Source organism: Eptesicus fuscus, chromosome 22 (genome assembly GCF_027574615.1).
Source record: "Eptesicus fuscus isolate TK198812 chromosome 22, DD_ASM_mEF_20220401, whole genome shotgun sequence".
Taxonomy (NCBI): Eukaryota; Metazoa; Chordata; class Mammalia; order Chiroptera; family Vespertilionidae; genus Eptesicus; species Eptesicus fuscus.
The window spans coordinates 850,206-869,558 of NC_072494.1; the positions used below are offsets into that span (position 1 = coordinate 850,206).

At 53.6% G+C, this 19,353-nt stretch overlaps 1 protein-coding gene and 1 pseudogene across 1 annotated transcript; both read right to left on the reverse strand.

The window, feature by feature from the left end:
- Window positions 1–4,324: 4,324 nt before the first annotated feature.
- On the reverse strand, window positions 4,325–11,434 carry LOC103291104 (polyadenylate-binding protein-interacting protein 1). The gene is given in 7 exon segments (XM_054712238.1): window positions 4,325–4,447; window positions 4,449–5,140; window positions 5,623–5,735; window positions 5,821–5,843; window positions 8,148–8,378; window positions 9,474–9,569; window positions 10,982–11,434. Coding segments are annotated over 7 exon segments (1,731 nt in total).
- A 2,818-nt stretch (window positions 11,435–14,252) lies between these two features.
- LOC129148010 (zinc finger and SCAN domain-containing protein 4-like) lies at window positions 14,253–16,363 on the reverse strand (annotated as a pseudogene).
- Between the last annotated feature and the right edge of the window lie 2,990 nt (window positions 16,364–19,353).

The window sequence follows — 19,353 nt, forward strand, 5'->3', positions numbered from 1 at the left end:
ACCTGACAAGTACAGAGACCTAAAATAACCACAAAAGATGGTAAAAAAATTAAATAGTTAACTACAAACAGGTTATATAGTGAGTGGGCAGTCATGTCCTAGGCTGATATTTTCCTGACAAAGATCTACTTATGTCTACTTTACTGAGCCATTTGCCTTTTTGCCTCTAAGATAACATATCTGTGAGATGTCTGGGTAACTTGTAACTTCCTTTTTACCCCGGGCCCCTCAGGGCACAACAAATGGCACAGGGTCATTCCCTCATTGTGATTGTTATCAAGTTAATTGTCAGCTGTTCATTATGTTAAAGTATCCTGTATCCATCTCTGTAAGAGAAGCACATGTCCATCATTTCACTTTTCCCCCTACCCCAGAGGTTTCCCCCTTTGCTTTGTCCCACCTCCCTAATCTGTCACCAATGAATTTCATGTAACTCCCCTAGGTCCCTTTCCTTGGATTGCAATGTATAAATACAGAAAATAACCCTCCATTCTCCAGAGCATTATCTCAATTCCTTGAGGTTCTGCTTCCAGGCATATGTCGACAGTTTGGCTCAAATAAACTCACAAAAATTCTTTACAGGTTTCAATGTGTTGTGGGGGTTTTTTTACATTAACAGAGGTTTCTCTCTCACTCACTCACTTCCTCTCTGAAATCAATGAAAATATATATTTTTAAAAGGTAAAGACCTGGGTTGGGCAGAGAGGGGCGGGTCCTGGAGGACCAGTCAGGTGGTCTCTCCCCTCCAGCCAGGACTGTCTCCCAGGAGAAGTTCCAGGCACACCTGGAACCCTGGGGGGAGGGGAGAGGGAGCAAATGGGAAGACAACACCCCAAGTTCCTCCAGGGAGGACCCAGGAACCGGACAGCAAAGGAGGGACCCTGGGCCCTGGCCCGGAGCTGCAGCTCCTGCAGAGCCAGCCTGCCCTCCTGGGAGCAGAGGGAGGCAGGCAGGCTGCAGAGCTACCTTGCTTGCACCTGACAATGTGGGAATACAGCCTGCATTCCCTGAGACCACAGATGGCCTCTTCCTCTGTCACCAGGGCAGCCTCCGGGGCCACAGAGTCTCTGCTCAGAGTCCCTTCCTGGGCTGGTGATTCCCCGGGGACACTTTCGGGTCCTCTGTGGCTGGGCTGTGTCCCCAGGACAGGACCTGCCCTCCGGGGGCCCTGAGTTGCCTGTCCCAGCCTACACTCCCCTCGCCTCACACCCTGGATCTCCTGAGGTGGATCAGCTTGGAGTTCTGTGGAAGGAAAGGGGCCGCGGGGAAGGACGGCCGGGCAGGGGCCTGGAGGGACAGAGTCCTGAGGCCCTGGTGTCTGAAACCCGCCCCTCCCTGCCGCCCGGGCCCCCCACCGCACCCCCCTTCCTGTCCACACACCGGGTGTCAGGACCCTCCCTGGGAGACCCACCCACACCCTCCCCAGTACCTGGGCCACCACCAATGCTATGCACTCCCTGGAGGAAGTCGCCTGGAGCAGCCACTTCTCAGATCTTGGGATGGACTCAGTAGAAATGAAACTGCCTGCTGTGGGGGGCGGAGCCACTGCAGGGTTTGGAGAGGAAACCAGGAAATGGTCCTAAGCATGTGCACATGGCTGGGCTGGGACCTAAGCTTGTGCAGGTGGCTGGGCTGGGCTGGGCCTGGCAGGCCGGGGAGTGGTGGGAAGAAGTCCTTTTCTACAGCCACGAGGACTGGGGACAGGTCCTCCCCGGGAACTCGGCTCTGGGCCAGCAGGAGCGTCTCAGGTCAGGGAGCAACACAGCCCACAGGCCCGACTGCAGCTCTTCCTGCCCTGGCCACCCGCCAACCCCCTCGGGGTGCATCAGCCTCTGGGCAGATGCTATTTTATTTTCTGCTATTTTTAGGCCCCTATTCTCTCATCACTGCTCTGAAAGAGGTGGTGGAAAGGGCTGGTGACCTCCGCCCTCCTTCTCCTCCTCAGGTCGCTCTGCAGGGTCAGACACTTCACAGCATCACCAGCAGCCAGGACCCAGCTGGGAGCCCAGAGCCAGGGAGGCCCCAGGCCACCGTGGGGCTGGCACTTAGAGCAAAAGCACTGCAGGGCCCAGCCCGTGTGTCAGGGGTTGAGCGTCCACCTACCTACAAGCCAAGAGCTCACAGTTTCATTCCACCCCAGTTGCTGCTTGATCCTCAGTGGGGGGCAGCAGGAGGCAGCCAATGGATGACTGTCTCATCATTCTCTCTCATCATCACTGGGCTAGGGAAACACTGTTTATTTTATTTTATTTTATTTTATTTTATTTTTTAAGTTCTAGGGAATAACGTCTATTGTGGCAGAGAGTGTCACACACGACTGAAGGTGGTACATTAGTCACTTCCCTCACCATCCTTCATTGGGTACAAGTGGGACAGGTTCCCTGCGTTCCGGTTCCCCCCCCTCCTGCACGGCTTCCTAACACTGACCGTGGACATTGAACCCGACCGCTTCCGCGGACGCTCTGGTTCCTAACAGAACTGTGCAGAAGCTTCTGGGTCCCCTCATTGTCCATATCATCCCAGCTCAGTCTCCAGCCCTGACACATTGGTTCCATTTTCTCACAATCTGGAAAAAGAGTCTTCTCTTTCAAGTCACTCTTTTTAAAAAAAAAAAAAATTTAATAAATCTTTATTGTTCAGATTTTTACAATTGTTCCTCTTTCCCCCCCCCCCCCCATAGTTCCCCTCCATCAGGTTCATATCCCACCCTCTGCCCTTACCTCCCCCTACTGTCCTCATCCATAGCTGTACGGTTTTTGTCGAGTCTCTTCCCGCACCCCTATTCCCCTTTTCCTCCAAGAGTTGTCAGTCTACTCCCTTTCTATGCCCCTGATTCTATTATATTCACCAGTTTATTCTGTTCATCAAATTTTTTATTCCCTTGGTTTTCAGATTCATTTGTTGATAGATACGTACTTGTTGTACATAATTTTTATCTTTATCTTTTTCTTCTTCTTCCTCTTCTTAAAGAATACCTTTCAGCATTTCATATAATTCTGGTTTGGTGGTGATGAACTCCTTTAGCTTTTTCTTATCTGTGACGCTCTTTATCTGACCTTCAATTCTGAATGATAGCTTTGCTGGGTAGAATAATCTTGGTTGTAGTTTCTTGCTGTTCATCACTTTGAATATTTTTGCCATTCCCATCTGGCCTGCATTGTTTCTGTTGAGAAATCAGCTGACAATCGTATGGGTGCTCCCTTGTAGGTAACTAACTGTTTTCTCTTGCTGCTTTTAATATTCTCTCTTTGTCTTTTGCTTTTGGCATTTTAATTATGGTGGGTCTTGATGTGGTCCTCTTTGGATTTCTTTTGTTTAGGGTTCTGTATGCTTCCTGGACTTGTAAGTCTATTTCTTTCACCAGGTGGGGGAAGTTTTCAGTCACTATTTCTTCAAATGGGTTTTCAGTATGTTGCTCTCTCTCTTCTTCTGGAACCCCCATAATTCTGATGTTGGTACGCTTGAAGTTGTCCCAGAGGCTTCTTACACTATCTTTCACTTCTTGGATTGTTTTTTCTTTTTGCTTTTCTGGTTGAATGTTTTTTGCTTCTTTGTATTCCAAATCTTTCACTTGGTCCTTGCAATCATCTAATCTGCCTTTAGGTCTGTATATAATATCTTTTATTTCAGTCAGTGTATGCTTAATTTCTAGTTGATCCTTTTTCATATCTTTGAGGGCTTCATTAAATTGATCAGCCTTTTCAAGGAAATTCTTGAAAAACCTCTCAGGGTGGAGCAGACAGCCTTGGTTTCCCATCAGTCCCGCCCTACGAGGCCCCTGTGTCTCAGTGTCCCGCGGCAATGGCTGCACACACCTCTGAGAGAAGGCTGCCCTCCCTCCAATTTCACCTGCTGCCAGACAGTCCAGTTTCTCCCTGAATGAGTCTAGGTACCCAAAGTCTCACCTGGAACTGGATTTCAGTGCAGTTGGGAGGTTTTGTTTCCTGAACAAGACAGCAGACCATGCATGCTGCCCGCCCTCTCCGTGAACCTCGAGTAAGCCAGCAGCATATTCCGCCGCCTGCCCTTTCTGCACACGCGGGTCTCCGCACCACTATCCTCCACAGCTCCTCTGGGTCTCAGTGTCCTTTTATCTTTCCTTCTAGTTGTAGAGTTTCCACTCAACCAGCTTTCTGATGGTTCTGGACGATGTCTGCTCTGTCTTCCAGTTGCAGTTTGGAAATTGTTCTGTGAGGCAACAGTATAGGTGTTTACCTATGCCGCCATCTTGGTTTCTCCTCCAAGAAAAAAATAAATAAATCTTGATTGTTGAACGTATTACATATGCCCTTCCCCCTCCCCCACTCCCTCTCCCGCCCTCACGTCACTCCTGACAGGAACCGTGGTCATCAGGATCAGCTGCAGTGAGAGGAGCACCATCATCTGGACCCATTGGTGGTTCAGACATAAAACATCTGGGATCATTCTCAGGTGCTGCTTCTCTTGAGTGTGGAGGTGACAGGGACTCTCCCCCAGTTACTGCACCGGAGCTCTACGAGCTTCAAGAGCATCTGCCTCACATCTGGACTGCAGGGCATGTCCAGGGCGATGTTTGCAATCCTCTGGATAACTGTGTCCATGTCTGTCTTTCCTTGATCCTTCAAGGCATCTTCCAGCGCGGGTCCTGTCAACTCCAGTAAATGTACTGCACAAACTAGGTTATTGTCCACAGGGTTGGAGAGGAGGGCTTCCAAAAGCCCCCGAAGAGCAAATGCTCGAACCTGTGCTTTGGGCCCTTCGATCTTCAGCAGAAGATAAAGTTCTCCCAGAAAGAGCACGAACCCATGGAATCGTTTCCGAGCTGCTTCATCACCCTCAACAGCTTGATCTATAGAAGCACATTCAGTCTGACATCTTTGAAAGAACATTTGGCAGAAGCTGCCCCTCTGTGAGGTAACGGTCAGGTGACGGGACAGGTAATTACACAGGTGAGCTCCCACACTGCGGAACTTTGGCACGGACGTGACCTGTTCATAGGTGAGGTCCACAAGTTCTTGCAAAGCCTCGTCCGTGGTGACCCGGCCACTCAGGGTCTCTGCAAACTGTTCCATGTCAGTTTTACAATTGCCAGGCAGCTCTGTCAGGTGGTTCAAGAAATCCCAAACAAATAGAGACAGAGGGAGACCATCCTTGCAGGGTCCTGTGTAATTAGAAGAAGGTCAAGGGTAGAATTCAGGGCGCTGGTAGACAGCGTGGGCATTCACAGGGGAGCCACGACCACCCCCAGACTCGGACTCCCAGTTCTTCTGAGGAATGGGTTCCTGGGTTCTCATCTGTTCCAAGAATGTCCCCTCAGAGAATGGGGAAGGGAAGGCTGGGCGCTTCCTCCTGGAACCTTCCCCCCGCGAGCACACAAAGGACTTCCCCGGGCCGGGCCCACCCAAATGCTGGGACTGGGGTACTTCGGGATTCAGGGCTGGAGGCGGGTCCCACTCCCAGCACACTTGATTTTAGATAAGACCTGCCTGTGCTCTGGAGTCTCAGCCTTGTTTCAGATTAGCGACAGGAGCTCAGGGTTGTGACCATAAAGTAGAAACCCTCTTATTTGTCCCCTCGACCCAGGCAGGGCGGAGGCTGCACTGAGCTGTGGTACCCTAAGCACTTGGCAATGCCCTCAGATACCTTGATGGCTCCTCAACCGTTTCCTCAGGTCAAAGTAGAGCTCGGGGACCTCGCACTCGGTCTGAACCTCCAAGGAGATGACCTCTGGGGTCTCCAGCCGCACAGCCTGGCTCCTGGGGGAGACAGAGGCCTGAGCTGCTAAGCGGGCACCCCGCAGCTCCGCACCCCACTCCCCCTCGTCCTTCCTGCAGCACTCACCTGCTCAGGGCACCCTTCACGTCCTGCGGGAACAAAGGCACAGGTGAGTGAGGGAGCAGAGAGCTGATGGGGCTGCTGCTCCTTCCAGAGGCACAGGGCGGCCCGGCCTTGGGTGCGGGTGTGATGGGGCCTCATAGCCAGGTCGGGAGAGCACCTGAATGACTCTGGAAAGTACTCCTACTGTTTCACATCTGAGGACACATACACTTATGTGAACAGGGTAAGTTTCTCACATGAGAACAGGGGTTAAGTTTTTCTTAAGTTTCCTTTCCAAGCCCTGTGCCAAGTGATTGGGGAGGTGACTGAGCTGTGAGTCCAGAGAGTAGAACCCATAAGCAGGGTCAGGCCGACCCACCAGGAATCAAAACACCATCTGATCAACACCATCTCATCATCTAGGGACTAATAGCGGATATCTGAGAACCCCAGCCCCTATGCCTTGTAGGCAGTGGCTATATGGTCAAGCCTCAGATTGACCTGTGGCAGGGCCACAAACAAGTCCCAGCTTGGAGGGCAGAGCCCTCTTAGCATTATTAAGCTTAACCTTATAGCTGCTCCCTAGATCCTTCCAAAGTAGCTAATGGGCTGTGGGAGGTGCAGCAAGTGCTGCCAAAACAAGTAAAACTCACAAAAATATTGTAAATATGGTGACCACTACCTTGTTTTGCTTTGTGTGCTCTGACTGTATAATAAACACTCGGCTTGCAGGCCATGGCACTGTCTCTCTAATCAGCGCCCCACCTAGCCCCAGCTTTATTCTCTTATCTGTCTTTTCACATCCATCAATACACCCCCTCAGGTTCACCCATGGCCATGCTGGCGTGGCACACCCCTTTATAAACCTGCCCTCTGCACCTGTTGGGAGGCAGGACTTGATGCTTATAATCCTCAGGGTGCCCGCTGAGCAGCTCAGGCCTCTGTCTCCCCCAGGATCCAGGCTGTCCAGCTGGCCTTCTCAGTAAATGCCTTATAGGACTCAACGCTGCTTTCATGATTGGACACAGTGACAGGCGGCCTGAGCCTGCCTGGGGGTTTCTGAGTAACAGATGGACACCCCATGCAACGAATCCCACTCTGGCCTCTGAGACAGTCAGCACAGCAGGACACTGCTCAGGGTGCACGTAGTGGGAGGTTCACCTTCCTGAGGCTAGAAGGTGGGCTCAGGAGGCCAGGCTCACCCATCACTCACACGGGCAGCCCCACCTGGTCCCCACCATCACCTGATCGTCAGGATTCTGTGCCCCTGGGACCCAGGCACGTGGGAGCGGAAGCCATCCTGTGAGCCTGTTGGGCCGAGGAACCCACCCCTCTACCAGCAAGGAGATTGTACATTTCTTGATCCTCACTGGAGAGAAACACATCGATTGCTTGCCTCCTGCAGGAGCCCTGACCAGGGCCAGGGCCAGGGCCAGGAGGAGCCTGCAACCAAGGTACATGCCCTTGACTAAAATCAAACCTGGGACTCTTCCGTCCTCAGGCTGATGCTCTCTCCACTGAGCCACACTGGATTTTTGAGCCAAATTAAAATTTCTGATTTTTATATAGAGCCCTGTAGACCAGTGACATCACCGTGTAGCTTTTAGTCTGTTCAATATTCTAAAAGGAATTAGGCTTAGCCCCGCTGGCGTGGCTCAGTGGTTGATCCTCAACCTATGAACCAGGAGGTCAGGGTTTGATTCCCTGTAAGGACACATGTCCAGGTTGCAGACCCAATTAATGTTTCTTTCTCATTATTGATGTTTCATTCTCTCTCTCCCTCTCCCATCCTCTTTCAAATCAACCAAAAAAATGTTAAAAATGATAACAAATAAAAATAAAGGAAATATGCCTTTATGCCCTAGCTGGTTTGGTTCAGTGGATAGAGCATCAGCCTGTGGGCTGAAGGGTCCCAAGTTCAATTCCTGTCAAGGGCACATGCCTTGGTTGCAGGATTGATCCCTGGCCCAGGACTGGGGCATCTGTGGGAGGCAACCAATCACTGCGTCCCTCTCAAATAGATGTTTTTCTCTCTCTGTCTCTCCCTTCCCCTTCTACACCCTCGAAAACCAAAGGAACAAATACCCTTGAATGAGGATTAACAAAATAACTAAATAAAATAGGAGAAATATGCCTTTAACCCTTTGCACTCGTTTGCTTTTTTCGATTCCTTTATTCTACTGCTAATCGTGTCGAGTCACACTCGACATCCAAGTGCAAAGGGTTAAATCCCCCACACTGATGTGCCACTGCTGAGCGAGGCAGGCGGTCCTCTGTTCCCACGCCTCCCCACCTCCCCCAGAGCAGCTCAGGACCCACCAGCTTGGTGTCCTCCCAGGGCACAGCCTCACCTGCAGCACCTTCTGGGCAGAGCTCTGGCATCGCTCCTCCAGCTCCAGGATGCGACTCTCCAGCTCCCGGTTCTGCTGCACCAGTTTGGCCTCACGGTCCCTCAGTCTCCACAGTGTGTGCTCTTTCTCGCTCTCCAGTCTCCACAGGTACGCCCTCTCCTCCTCCCTCAGGAAGCTGTGCAGATTCTGGAAGTCCGCCTGGACTTTCTGTCTCTGAGCCTCTATCTTCTCCTAGAGTCAAGAGAGGACACTAGCCCTGCATGTGGGACTCAGGTGTTGAGTATCCACCTATCAACCAGGAGGTCATGGTTGGATTCCCAGTCAGGATACATGCCCAGGTTGCAGGCTCCATTCCCAGTAGAGGGCATGCAGGAGGGAGCCAATCCATGATTCTCTGTCCTCTTGGATGTTTTTATCTCTCTCTCCCTTCCTCTCTGAAATAAATAAAAATCTACACTAATAAAAGAGAAATATGTAAATTGACAGTACCTCCGCAACACCCAACAACCAAACAGGAGGGAATATGCAAATTAGCAGGTCAAAAACGGCTGCAGCCCTGCCCACCAGTGATTTCAGGAACAGCGCAGCTGGGCAGGTAGGACACCTGCTATGAGAGAGAGAGTGGGGCAGGGGGGCGGAGGGAGCTATAGGAACAGTGCTGTGGTCAGAAGGAAGCGAAGCACGCAGACCCTGGCCGGAGCAAAGGCGGAAGGCGGAGGCCAGAGCAAAGGTTTGGGTCCGGGTGCCAGAGGAAAACTGGTGCTGGCAGCCAGGTGAAGAAAGAACTATTGCACGAATCTGCATGCAACTGGCCTCTAGTAAAAAATTAAAAAGAAAGAAAGTTGAAAACCCTGTGGGGGATAAATAAGCAAGAGATTCTGCTTCTCTGGCAGGCCGGGGCCTCCTGGCCATTTCCTGCTGGAAGGAGGGAGGGTAAGGGGATGAGTTCTCATCCATGTAGACATTGAAGGACAATGGCTCCTTCTCGGGGTTTCACCTGCCCGCTCTGGTTCTGTGACACCAAGGACTGTGGTTTGCCCGGTCAGACCCTACGCCTAAGCACCAGGACAGCAAAGAGCTCGACACCAAGAACCTCGTGTCTTTTTGGTGTTGCCTTCGTTAATCCTCACCCGAGGATGTTCTTTCCAGTGATTGTCAGGGAGAGGGGAGTGGAAGGGAGGGAGGGTGGGGAGACAGAGAGCAAGAGGAACATCAATGTGGGAGACACTTCCACTGTTGCCTCCTGCACACGCCCCACTGGGTGGGGATTGCACCTGAGCCCAGGGGTGCCCTCCAGTGGCCCCAACGAGAAACCCCCAGTCTCACATTCCACTCGGCTATCTGCTTCACCGTGAACGCTTTCTGGCTGACGCATTCCTCTTCCAGTTGCCTCAGTTTCCTCACCGCTTCCTGGAGCTTATCCTGGAGGGAGACATGGAGTGACCCTTGTGACCACACCTCGCTTCTCCCTCTCACGGGAATAACCTGCATGTCTGTGCCCGGGGCTCTCTGTCCAAAGTCACCTGACCCTCCTCCTGGCTAATGGTCAGGACACCCTGCGGGGACCTAGACTGAGCTGATTCGAAGGCTCGGGCGACACCTGCCTTTCCCAACACGCCCCTCCCCACCCCACTGGCTATGTGTTTGCCACAGCGTCCTCTCACATGGAGAGCCCTCTCTTTTCTCAGCACTTCTACATACCGTTAATGTTTTTAAATATGTATGTGTTTTTATTGCTTTCAGAGAGGAAGAGAGACAGAAACACCAATGATGAGAGAATCATGGATCGGCTGCCTCCTGCATCGCCCTACACTGGGGATGGAGCCCGAAACTCTGGCATGTGCCATGACCTGGAATCCCATCGTGACCTCCTGGTTCCCAGGTTGATGCTCAACCACTGAGCCACACAGGCAGGGCCACATGGTTAGTGTTTAGGTTCCTCAGGACTCACTTCTGGGAGGGCTCCCCGAGACCACCCGCACCCTGGGGTACCCCTTCCCACCACCCAGGCCAGGGGAGCCAGGCTGTCCTTTCGCTGGTGCGTCTTCCCTTACGTGAGGCCATAAAACAACCAGGTGCGGCCCTGGCTGGTCTGGATCAGTGAATTGAGCCTCAGCCCGAGGACTAAAGGGCCCCGGGTTCGATCCCAGTCAAAGGCATGTACCTCGGCTGCAGTTCCCAACCCTGGTCGCCGCGTGTGCAGGAGGCAACCAATCCACGTCTCTCTCAGATCAATGCTTGTCTCTCTCTCCCCCCTCCCTTCCACTCTTTCTAAAAATCAATGGAAAAATATCCTTGTATGGGGATTATCTAAACAAAACAAAAAAACCACGCATGTGTGCGTGTGAGTGCATGGCGCACTAGAGCTGGGACTAGTTCATGATGTAGCGGGGTCTTGGGTGAGTCTGACCATCTGGAAAGGTGGGGCTGGAGAGCCGGGACTGGATTCAGGGAGGATCCATCCTAAACCTCTAAACCAGGGGTCCTCAAACTTTTTAAATAGGGGGCCAGTTCACTTCCCTCAGACAGTTGGAGGGCCGGACCATAGTTTTAAAAAAAAACTATGAACAAATTCCTATGCACACGCACATATCTTATTTTGAAGTAAAAAAACAAAACGACAAAAACACCAGCCTGTGGCCCGTGGGCCAGAGTTTGAGGACGCCTGGCTTTAAACCTTCTCATCCCACCCACGTCGGCTAGAAGAGCCGCAGAAGGAAAGCTCGCATTCAGGGTCCCAACCTTGGGATCCTGGCTGGATGGTGGGGGTCTCGGGTGCACGAGGGGACACTGGGCTGGATGATGGGATCTCGGGAGCACAAGGGGGCACTCACCCTGTAGCCGGGGCCCACGTCCTCCACGAGCGCCGTGGCGTGACCCTTGTGCCTCGGGTCGCGCTCGCAGCGCCAGCAGATGAGCTGGCCCTCGTCCTCGCAGAAGAGGTGCAGCCGCTCCCCGTGCTCCTGGCAGGACAGCTCCTGCTCCTGCTCCTGCTCCTGCTCCTGCTCCTCCTCCAGCTCCAGCTCCTGGAGGGCAGCGATGAGGCTGCCCAGCTGCTTGCTGGGCCTCAGGCTGCCTCTCTGGAAGGGAGTCCGGCACTGGGGGCAGGAGAAGGTCTCCGTGTCCTGATGGCTCCGTGGTGAGGAGGCCGGGCCCATGAGGCTCAGGAGGCAGGCCTGGCAGTAGCTGTGGCCGCAGCTGATGCTCACGGGCTCGGCCATCAGCTACAGGCAGATGGCACAAGTGGCCTCCTCCCGCATCTTCTTGCTGGTGGTGGCCAACGCCATGCCTCTGCCCAAAGATGCAATGCCGGACCCAGAGGCTCCCCACAGCGATGGAGGTGCACCCACCCGTGCTTCCTGTGGGCGCCCGGCTGCTGTGTCCCCACGGGCCTTGAGGTCTTATCTGGAGGAAGAAACGTCTGCAATGTGGACGTTGCAGAGAGCAGCTGTGCTGGGGAACGGGGTAGGACCCCAACTCCATTTACTAAAATGAAATGAAATTTAACATTCAGGGGTATCCTCACCCAAGGATGTTCTCCCATTGATCTGTAGAGAGAGTGGTGGGGAGGGGGAGAGACAGAGAGAAACATCCATGGGTTGCCTCCCACATGCACTCTGACCACGGCCAGAGATGGAACCTGCAACCCCGGTACCTGCTCTTGACCACATTTGAAACTAGGACCCTGCAGTCCGCAGGCCAATGCTCTATCCACTGAGCCATACTGGGTAGGACTGGTCATATTTCAATTGCATCATGGCCACGGGGGGCTGCATGAAGCCCCAATATAGACCATCCATCCCGGAGGAAGGTGGTGTTGAACACCCAGACACGGGAGGGCGAGAGGGAGGTGGGATGGCCCCCAGGAATTCAGTCAGGGCCTGGGAGACTCTCTCCCCCCTGAGGACCACAAGGAATGATCGGGAATAACTGGTTCCAGGATCCTTTCTTTGCAACATAAGGAACCGGGTGGATTCAGAAGATTCCATTGAAACAGTGATTGTGGACCCCTGAGCCTCCCACCCCAGCCTTTCTCCCCGACTGCCCCCCCAGGGAAACAAGACTGGCCAGTGCGCTCAGTAGCAGAGCGTCCACTGGGCACCGACATGTCCAGGTTCGATTCCCGAGGTCTCTCTCTCCCTCTTGAGCTGCCCTCCCTTCTGTTATCTGTAAGAAACAATGGAAAAATCTCCTCCAGGAAAACCCAAGGTAGATGATCTGGAAGTAAACAAGGCCGCCCTCCAGGCCCTCCCTGACCTGAGAGGCGCCCGGCTGGCTGGCTCAGTGGTTGAGTGTGGACTTTTGGACCAGGAGGTCAGGGTTCAATTCCCGGTCAGGGCACTGACAGGGTTGTGGGCTCCACCCTCAGTGGGGGGCATACAATGGAAACATGATGGATGTTTCTCTCTCTCCCTTCCTCTCTGAAATCAATAAAAATATATTTTGAAAGGGTAAAGACCTGGGTTGGGCAGAGACGGGCGGGTCCTGGAGGACCAGTCAGGTGGCCTCTCCCCTCCAGACAGGACTGTCTCCCAGGAGAAGTTCCAGTCACCTAGAACCATGGGGGGGAGGAAGAGGGAGCAAATGGGAAGACAACACCCCAAGTTCCTCCAGGGAGGACCCAGGAACCAGACAGCAAAGGAGGGACCCTGAGCCCTGGCCCGGGGCTGCAGCTCCTGCAGAGCCAGCCTCCCCTCCTGGGAGCAGAGGGAGGCGGGCAGGCTGCAGAGCGACCTTGCTTGGACCTGACAATGGTGGGAATACAGCCTGCATTCCCTGAGGCCACGGATGGCCTCTTCCTCTGTCACCACAGCAGCCTCCGGGGCCACAGAGTATCTACTCAGAGTCCCTTCCTGGGCGGGTGACTTCCGGGAACACACTGGGGTCCTCTGTGGCTGGGCTGTGTCAGCAGGTTAGGACCTCCCCTCCCGGGAACCCCAGAGTGCCTATCCCGGCCTCCACTCCCCTGGCCTCACACCCCAGATCTCCTGAGGTTGGATCAGCTGGGAGTTTGGTGGAAGGAAAGCGGACTCGGGGAAGGGTGGCAGGGCAGAGGCTTGGAGGGACAGAGCCCAGAGGCCCTGGTGTCTGAAACCTGCCCCTCCCTTCCTCCTGGGACCCCCCACTGAACCCCTCTTCCTGTCCACACACCAGGTGTCAGGACCCTCCCTGGGAGACCCGCCTGGACCCTCCCCAGTACCTGGGCCACCACTTGCTGGAGGGAGTCGCCTGGAGCACCCACTTCCCAGGTCCTGGGCTGGAGGTTCCAGTAGAAGTGGAACTGCCTGAGGTGAGGGGCGGACCCTGCTCCCTTTGGGAGGAAACCAGGAAATGGCCCTGAGCTTTTGCACCTGGCTGGGCTGAGCCCTAAGGATGTGCAGGTGGCTGGGCTGGGCCCTAAGGATGTGCAGGTGGCTGGGCTGGGCCCTAAGGGTGTGCTGGTGGCTGGGCTGGGCCCTAAGGGTGTGCAGGTGGCTGGGCTGGGCCCTAAGTGTATGCAGGTGGCTGGGCTGGTCCCTAAGGGTGTGCAGGTGGCTGGGCTGGGCCTGGCAAGGCAGGGAGTCATGGAAAGAAGTCCTTCTTCTGCAGCCACCAGGAAAGAGGACAGGGCCCTGACCAGCTAGGCTCAGTGGATAGAGCATGGGCCTGCGGACTGAAAGGTTCCCGGTTCGATTCTGCTCAAGGGCACAGGCCTTGTTTGCAGGCACATCCCCAGAAGGAGGTGTGCAGGAAGCAGCTGATCATTGTTTCTCCCACTGGTGTTTCTCTCACATAGATGTTGCTAAATCTCTATCCCTCCCTCTTCCTATCGGTAAAAAATCAATAACGTATGTTTTTTAAAAATAGTGGGGGAAACAAGGCGGACAGGTCCTCACCGGGACCTTGGATCTGGGTCAGCAGGAGCGTCTGAGGACAGGGAGCTGCACAGCCCACAGGAAGACTGCCGCTCTTCCTGCCCTGGCCACCGACCAACCCTCTACGGGCAGATGTTATTTTATTTTCTGCTATTTTGGGTCCCTATTCTTTCATCACTGCTCTGGAGGGGGTGGTGGAAAGGGCTAGTAACCTCCACCCTCCTTCTCCTCCTCAAGTCGCTCTGCAGGGTCAGACACTCCTCAGCATCACCAGCAGCCAGGACCCAGCTGGGAGCCGGGAGCCAGGGAGGCCCCAGGCCACTGTGGGGGTGGCACTTAGAGCAAAAGGACTGCAAGGCCCAGCCCGTGTGTCAGGGGTTGAGTGTCCACCTACCTACCAGCCAGGAGCTCACAGTTCCATTCCACCCGGGCTTGCGGGCTTGATCCGGCAGGAGGCAGCCAATGGATGATTCTCTCTCATCATTGATGTCTCTCTCTCTCTCCTCTCTCTCTCTCTCTCTCTCTCTCTCTCTCTTTCTCTCTCTCTGAAATCAATTTAAAAATATATATTTTCAAAAAGGATTGTGGGGGGCACAACCTAGACTTACTCTTTTTTTTTTTTTTTTATTAATCCTCACTCAAGGATGTCTTTTCCATCGATTTTTTAAAATATGCCTTATTGATTTTTTAGAGAGGAAAGGAGAGGGATAAAGAGTTAGAAACATCGAAGAGAGATACATCGATCAGCTGCCTCTTGCACACACCCTACTGGGGATGTGCCCGCACCTGAGGTATCTGCCCTTGACCGGAATCGAATCTCTGACTCTTGAGTCCACAGGCCTACACTTTATCCACTGAGCCAAACCAGTTAGGACTCCATCGATTTTTTTATTTTATTTTTTTATTCCACAACTATTTATTGGTGATTGGAAATGTGTCAGCCACTTTCTAGGGCACATGCCCAGGGGGGGTTGGGGGCTTGACCCCCAGTGGGGGGTATGCAGGAGGCAGCTGATCAATGATTCTCTCGGGTCATTGATGTTTCTCTCCCTTCCCCCCTGATATCAATAAAAATACTAAATAAAATAAATATATCTACACACACACATACATATTACAGAGAGGAAGCACCAGGCATGGTATCCCCAGGTGGAGAGGCCCGGGGCCTGGAGTCCCGGATGTGGAGTCCCCGGATGTAGAGTGTCTAGATGTGGAGGCCCCGGATGTGGAGGCCCCGGATGTACACTCCCCAGATGTGGAGGCCCCGGCTGTGGAGTCCTTCCTCTGGGCATTCGCAGGTGGCGGTGGTAGGTGGAGGACTGGCGGTAGGCCCTGCCGCACTGAGCGCACGTGTAGGGCGTGGCGTCCGTGTGGATGCGCTCCTGGGCCCCAGGTTGGTCCCGTGGCTGAAGGCCCGGCTGCAGCGGCCGCAGCGGAAAGGCCTCTCCCGCGCCTGGATCCGCTGGTGCACGTGCAGGTCCGAGGCCTGGAAGAAGGCTTTGCCGCACGTGGCGCAGACGCAGGGCCTCTCGTTGTTGTGTCTCCTCTGGTGGAGCCGGAACCGGGAGAAGTACCGGAAGGCCCAGGGATACCGGTCACACGACTACAGCTTCCGGGTGCTGCTGGGGCTTCCGCCCCTGGCTTCCGGGTCTCCTCCCGGGGAGGCTCTTCCTGGGCGTTGGAGGCGCCCGGCCTGGCTGCTCTGGGGCTGCGTGGACTCTCCCAGGACGCCGCGCCCTCTGCGGGCCCGGGCGGCTCTCTGCCTGGAGGATGAGCAGGGAAGGGGGTCGGTGGTCTTCGCTGGAAAGGCTGCCGCCATGTTCATCTGCATCTCCTGGTCCTGTTGGCTGGGATGTGTCTGGGGGAGTCCGGGAGGTTGTCCCCGGGGTGAGCGCTATGGCGGCTACTGCTGGGTGCTGCTCCATGAAGTGGGCCACGGCCTGTCCTCAGGGCATGTTCTCCGAAAACAGGGCTCCCTGCCCCTGCATTTGGACGTGGACTAAGCCCACGGGCCTCAGGTCCTCATCATCCAGGTCCTCCATGAACGACTCCAGGTCTCTGCCACGCGGCCCTGTCTCTGTGGGGCCTGTTGTGCAGGAACTGCTCCAGCCCCAGACAGACAACCATCCCCTGCTTGCTGTTCGTCTCTGGCTGCAGCCAGTCGCAGAAGGCCTGACAGAGGTTCCGAATCTGCGCCCTCCCAAGCCCCTGGCCGCTGTTGTTCAATGAGATGAGCCCAGGGCTGGAGAAGCTGACCTCCGCGACCTCCTCTCCCTCCTCGTTGGCAGGTCCTCGGCGAGATCTAAACTCTAGGTTTCCTAACCGAGGACCGTTCCAGGCTGGTCCACCTTGAGATGCCATTCTCCTCAGATACGGACGTTCACGATGGGTGATCCTGGCCCAACACTGAGCTGCTGTGGGGCTTGGCTGTCAGCCCTGTGCCTCTCTCCATCAATTTTTTAGAGAGAGTGGAGGCAGGGAGAAGACGGGGGAGAGAGACACATTGACCAAGGTAAGTGCCCTTGATCGGGAATCAAACCCGAGGCCCTTAGTTGAAAAGGCCAATGCTCTATCACTGAGCAACATTGATGCATTTTTCCTCAGGAAACTCTCAGGCTCCTTAGGCACCCCCTTTATCCCCACCCCCACCCCCCTCCAGGCTGTGTGTTCCCTTCAGCTTTCTGAGGGTCAGTTCCTGCTCCAGGCTGCCTCTATTTGCCTTGCGATGCCCCCTAGTGGTCAGGCAGGGTTCATTGCTCAGCTCTATGGCCCCTGTAGAAGGTCAGGCCACACAGAGGGGCTCAGGGCTGAGCCCAGGGCTGAGCCCAGGAGTTCATCAGCAGCCTCCTCCCCCACAGGTCTCCCTAGCACCTTCCATTTGTTGGGGCTCTATCAGTATTTCTCTCTTGGACTGCAACAAGCATGGCTAGACAGTAAACGACAATTCCTGAGTAGGGGCATCGGGGGAATTGAGAAAATGAAAGAGACAGATACAGAGACAGTAGGGAAAGCTGGGACCAGGTGGGACAGATGCTCGCTGGTGGAGAGACAGTGACCCAGAGCCGGTGCAGCACATTTATTTTATACAGTATGATTCCAGGAAGTTTTACAAGAGTTTAAGACAAAGGAAATTATGTGAAATCATGGTTAAAGATCAGGCTGCAATTCTTCATTCTTGTGGCTTCTTTATAATTGTCATTCCTGGCTGAGCCCGGATAACTGCATCTGTTCCCTGCACCTGGCTGAACTTAGATAATGAAACCCACCCCCTGGCACCTGAGCTAATGATCAGACTGACAACACACCCACTCTGGCACAGTATGTTTCCAGGATGTGGCTCTTCTGACGCCACTGGATTCACGCAACAATTAGCTCATGTGCCTTCCCAGGCGCTCTCTACAGGCCTCCCTTTTGAGAATCCCTTAGACAAAAGGGAGGCTGGAACTTCATTGACTCTGCTGCATTCTTCCGGGGACCACAGAGAGAGCAGACGGCATGGACCTCACACTTTTGAGACCACAGTTCTGCCATGAGATGAAGACTCACCCCCCTAGAGAGTTTAGGCTACAGGATCAATTGCAGACTGGGTGGGAGAGAAGGTAGACTAGGAAGAATACATGGGTTCACCCCCAGCCCCACTCACCCGAAGGTTAGAAGTCTCCTCTCCCACCCTGGAGCCAGGGCCAGAGGCAGCTTAGTGACCCTGTGCCCATGGGGGTGGCACGCTGTCTGGAGTCCTGATCAGGGGACATTGAAAAAAACCCATGACAACCCACTCCCAACCCGGAAACAGCAGGCGATCTGGGTGAGGAGTCAGCAAGGCCAGGTCACTCAACTGCTTATGTAACAGCCCGAGCGTGAACTTCATCGGTGGTGCCTGTGCTGACTGGGTACATGTGTGTGTGCACACAGACAGCATGCCGAGGCCACAGCTACATACAACACTTTCTTTCTAGCAATTTCATGCAACAAATTGTCTTTATACGTCCTAAGCAAACTCAGTCAGAGGCACAAATTGCATGAAATTTTAAAGGGAAAAAACAGAGACTATGGACACACTGGCTGGCACACCAGAATAGGCAGTGAGTAACCTGACAGAGAGATGTGAGCTGGGAGCCAGCTGGTGTGGCTCAGTGGTTGAGCAGTGACCAAGGACCTATGGTTCGATTGCCTGTCAGGGCACATGCCCAGGTTGTGGGCTCTATCCCCAGTGAGGGGCATGCAGGAGGCAGCCGATCAGTGATTCTACCTCACAATGTTCTTCCACTTCCCTGACAGCGCTTCCTAAATGTATCACGCGTAGGAAACTGATCACAGTGCTGTATGTGCCCGTGGGTCAGGGTGGGCCTGAGCTCTCAAATTTCTATGTGTGTGTCTGTCTGTACATGTATTTACATGTGTGTACATGTACAGATAGGTATATACATGCATAATATGTACATGTCTACACATGCACCCATAGATAAATGTAGATGTGTGTATTCACACAAACATATTCTACATGTATAGGCTATACGCCTTGGGATTTTTTGCCCTTATTTTTTGTTTGGTTTTATAATATTTTAAAATTTCTTTTTATTTTTTTAAATACATTTTTTATTGACTTTCGAGAGGAAGGGAGATGAAGAGAGAAGTAGAAACATCCAGGATGAGAGAGAATCATTGATCCACTCCCTTGTGCACGCCCACACTGGGGATTGTGCCCACAACCTGGACATGTGCCCCGACCTGGAATCTAACCCTGACCTCCTGGTTCATAGGTCGATGCTCAATCACTGAGTCACGCCGGCCGGGCTTCCAGTGATTGTTTCAGAGAGTAGAAGGGAGAAGGAGAGACAGAGAGAGACAAACACATCTATTGGTAGAGGTACGTGACCTGGACCGGAATGGGACCTGGAACCTTTCTGTCCACAGGCCGCTCTTCGGTCCACTGAGCCAAACCAGCGAGGGCAACACAGTTTAATTTAATTTAATTTTATTTTTTAAGTTCTAGGGAATAAGTTTTATTGTGGCAGAAAGTGTCACACACGACTGAAGGTGGTACATTAGTCACTTCCCTCACCATCCTTCATTGGGTACAAGTGGGACAGGCTCCCTGCATTCTGGTTCCCCCACCACCTGCATGGCTTCCTAACACTGACCGTGGACATTGAACCCGACTGCTTCCGCGGACGCTCTGGTTCCCAACAGAACTGTGCAGAAGCTTCTGGGTCCCCTCATCGTCCATATCATCCACGCTCGGTCACCAGCCCTGACACATCGGCTCCATTTTCCTCACAATCTGGAAAAAGAGTCTTCTCTTTCAAGTCACTCTTTCTTTAAAAAAATAAATCTTGATTGTAGTAAGTATT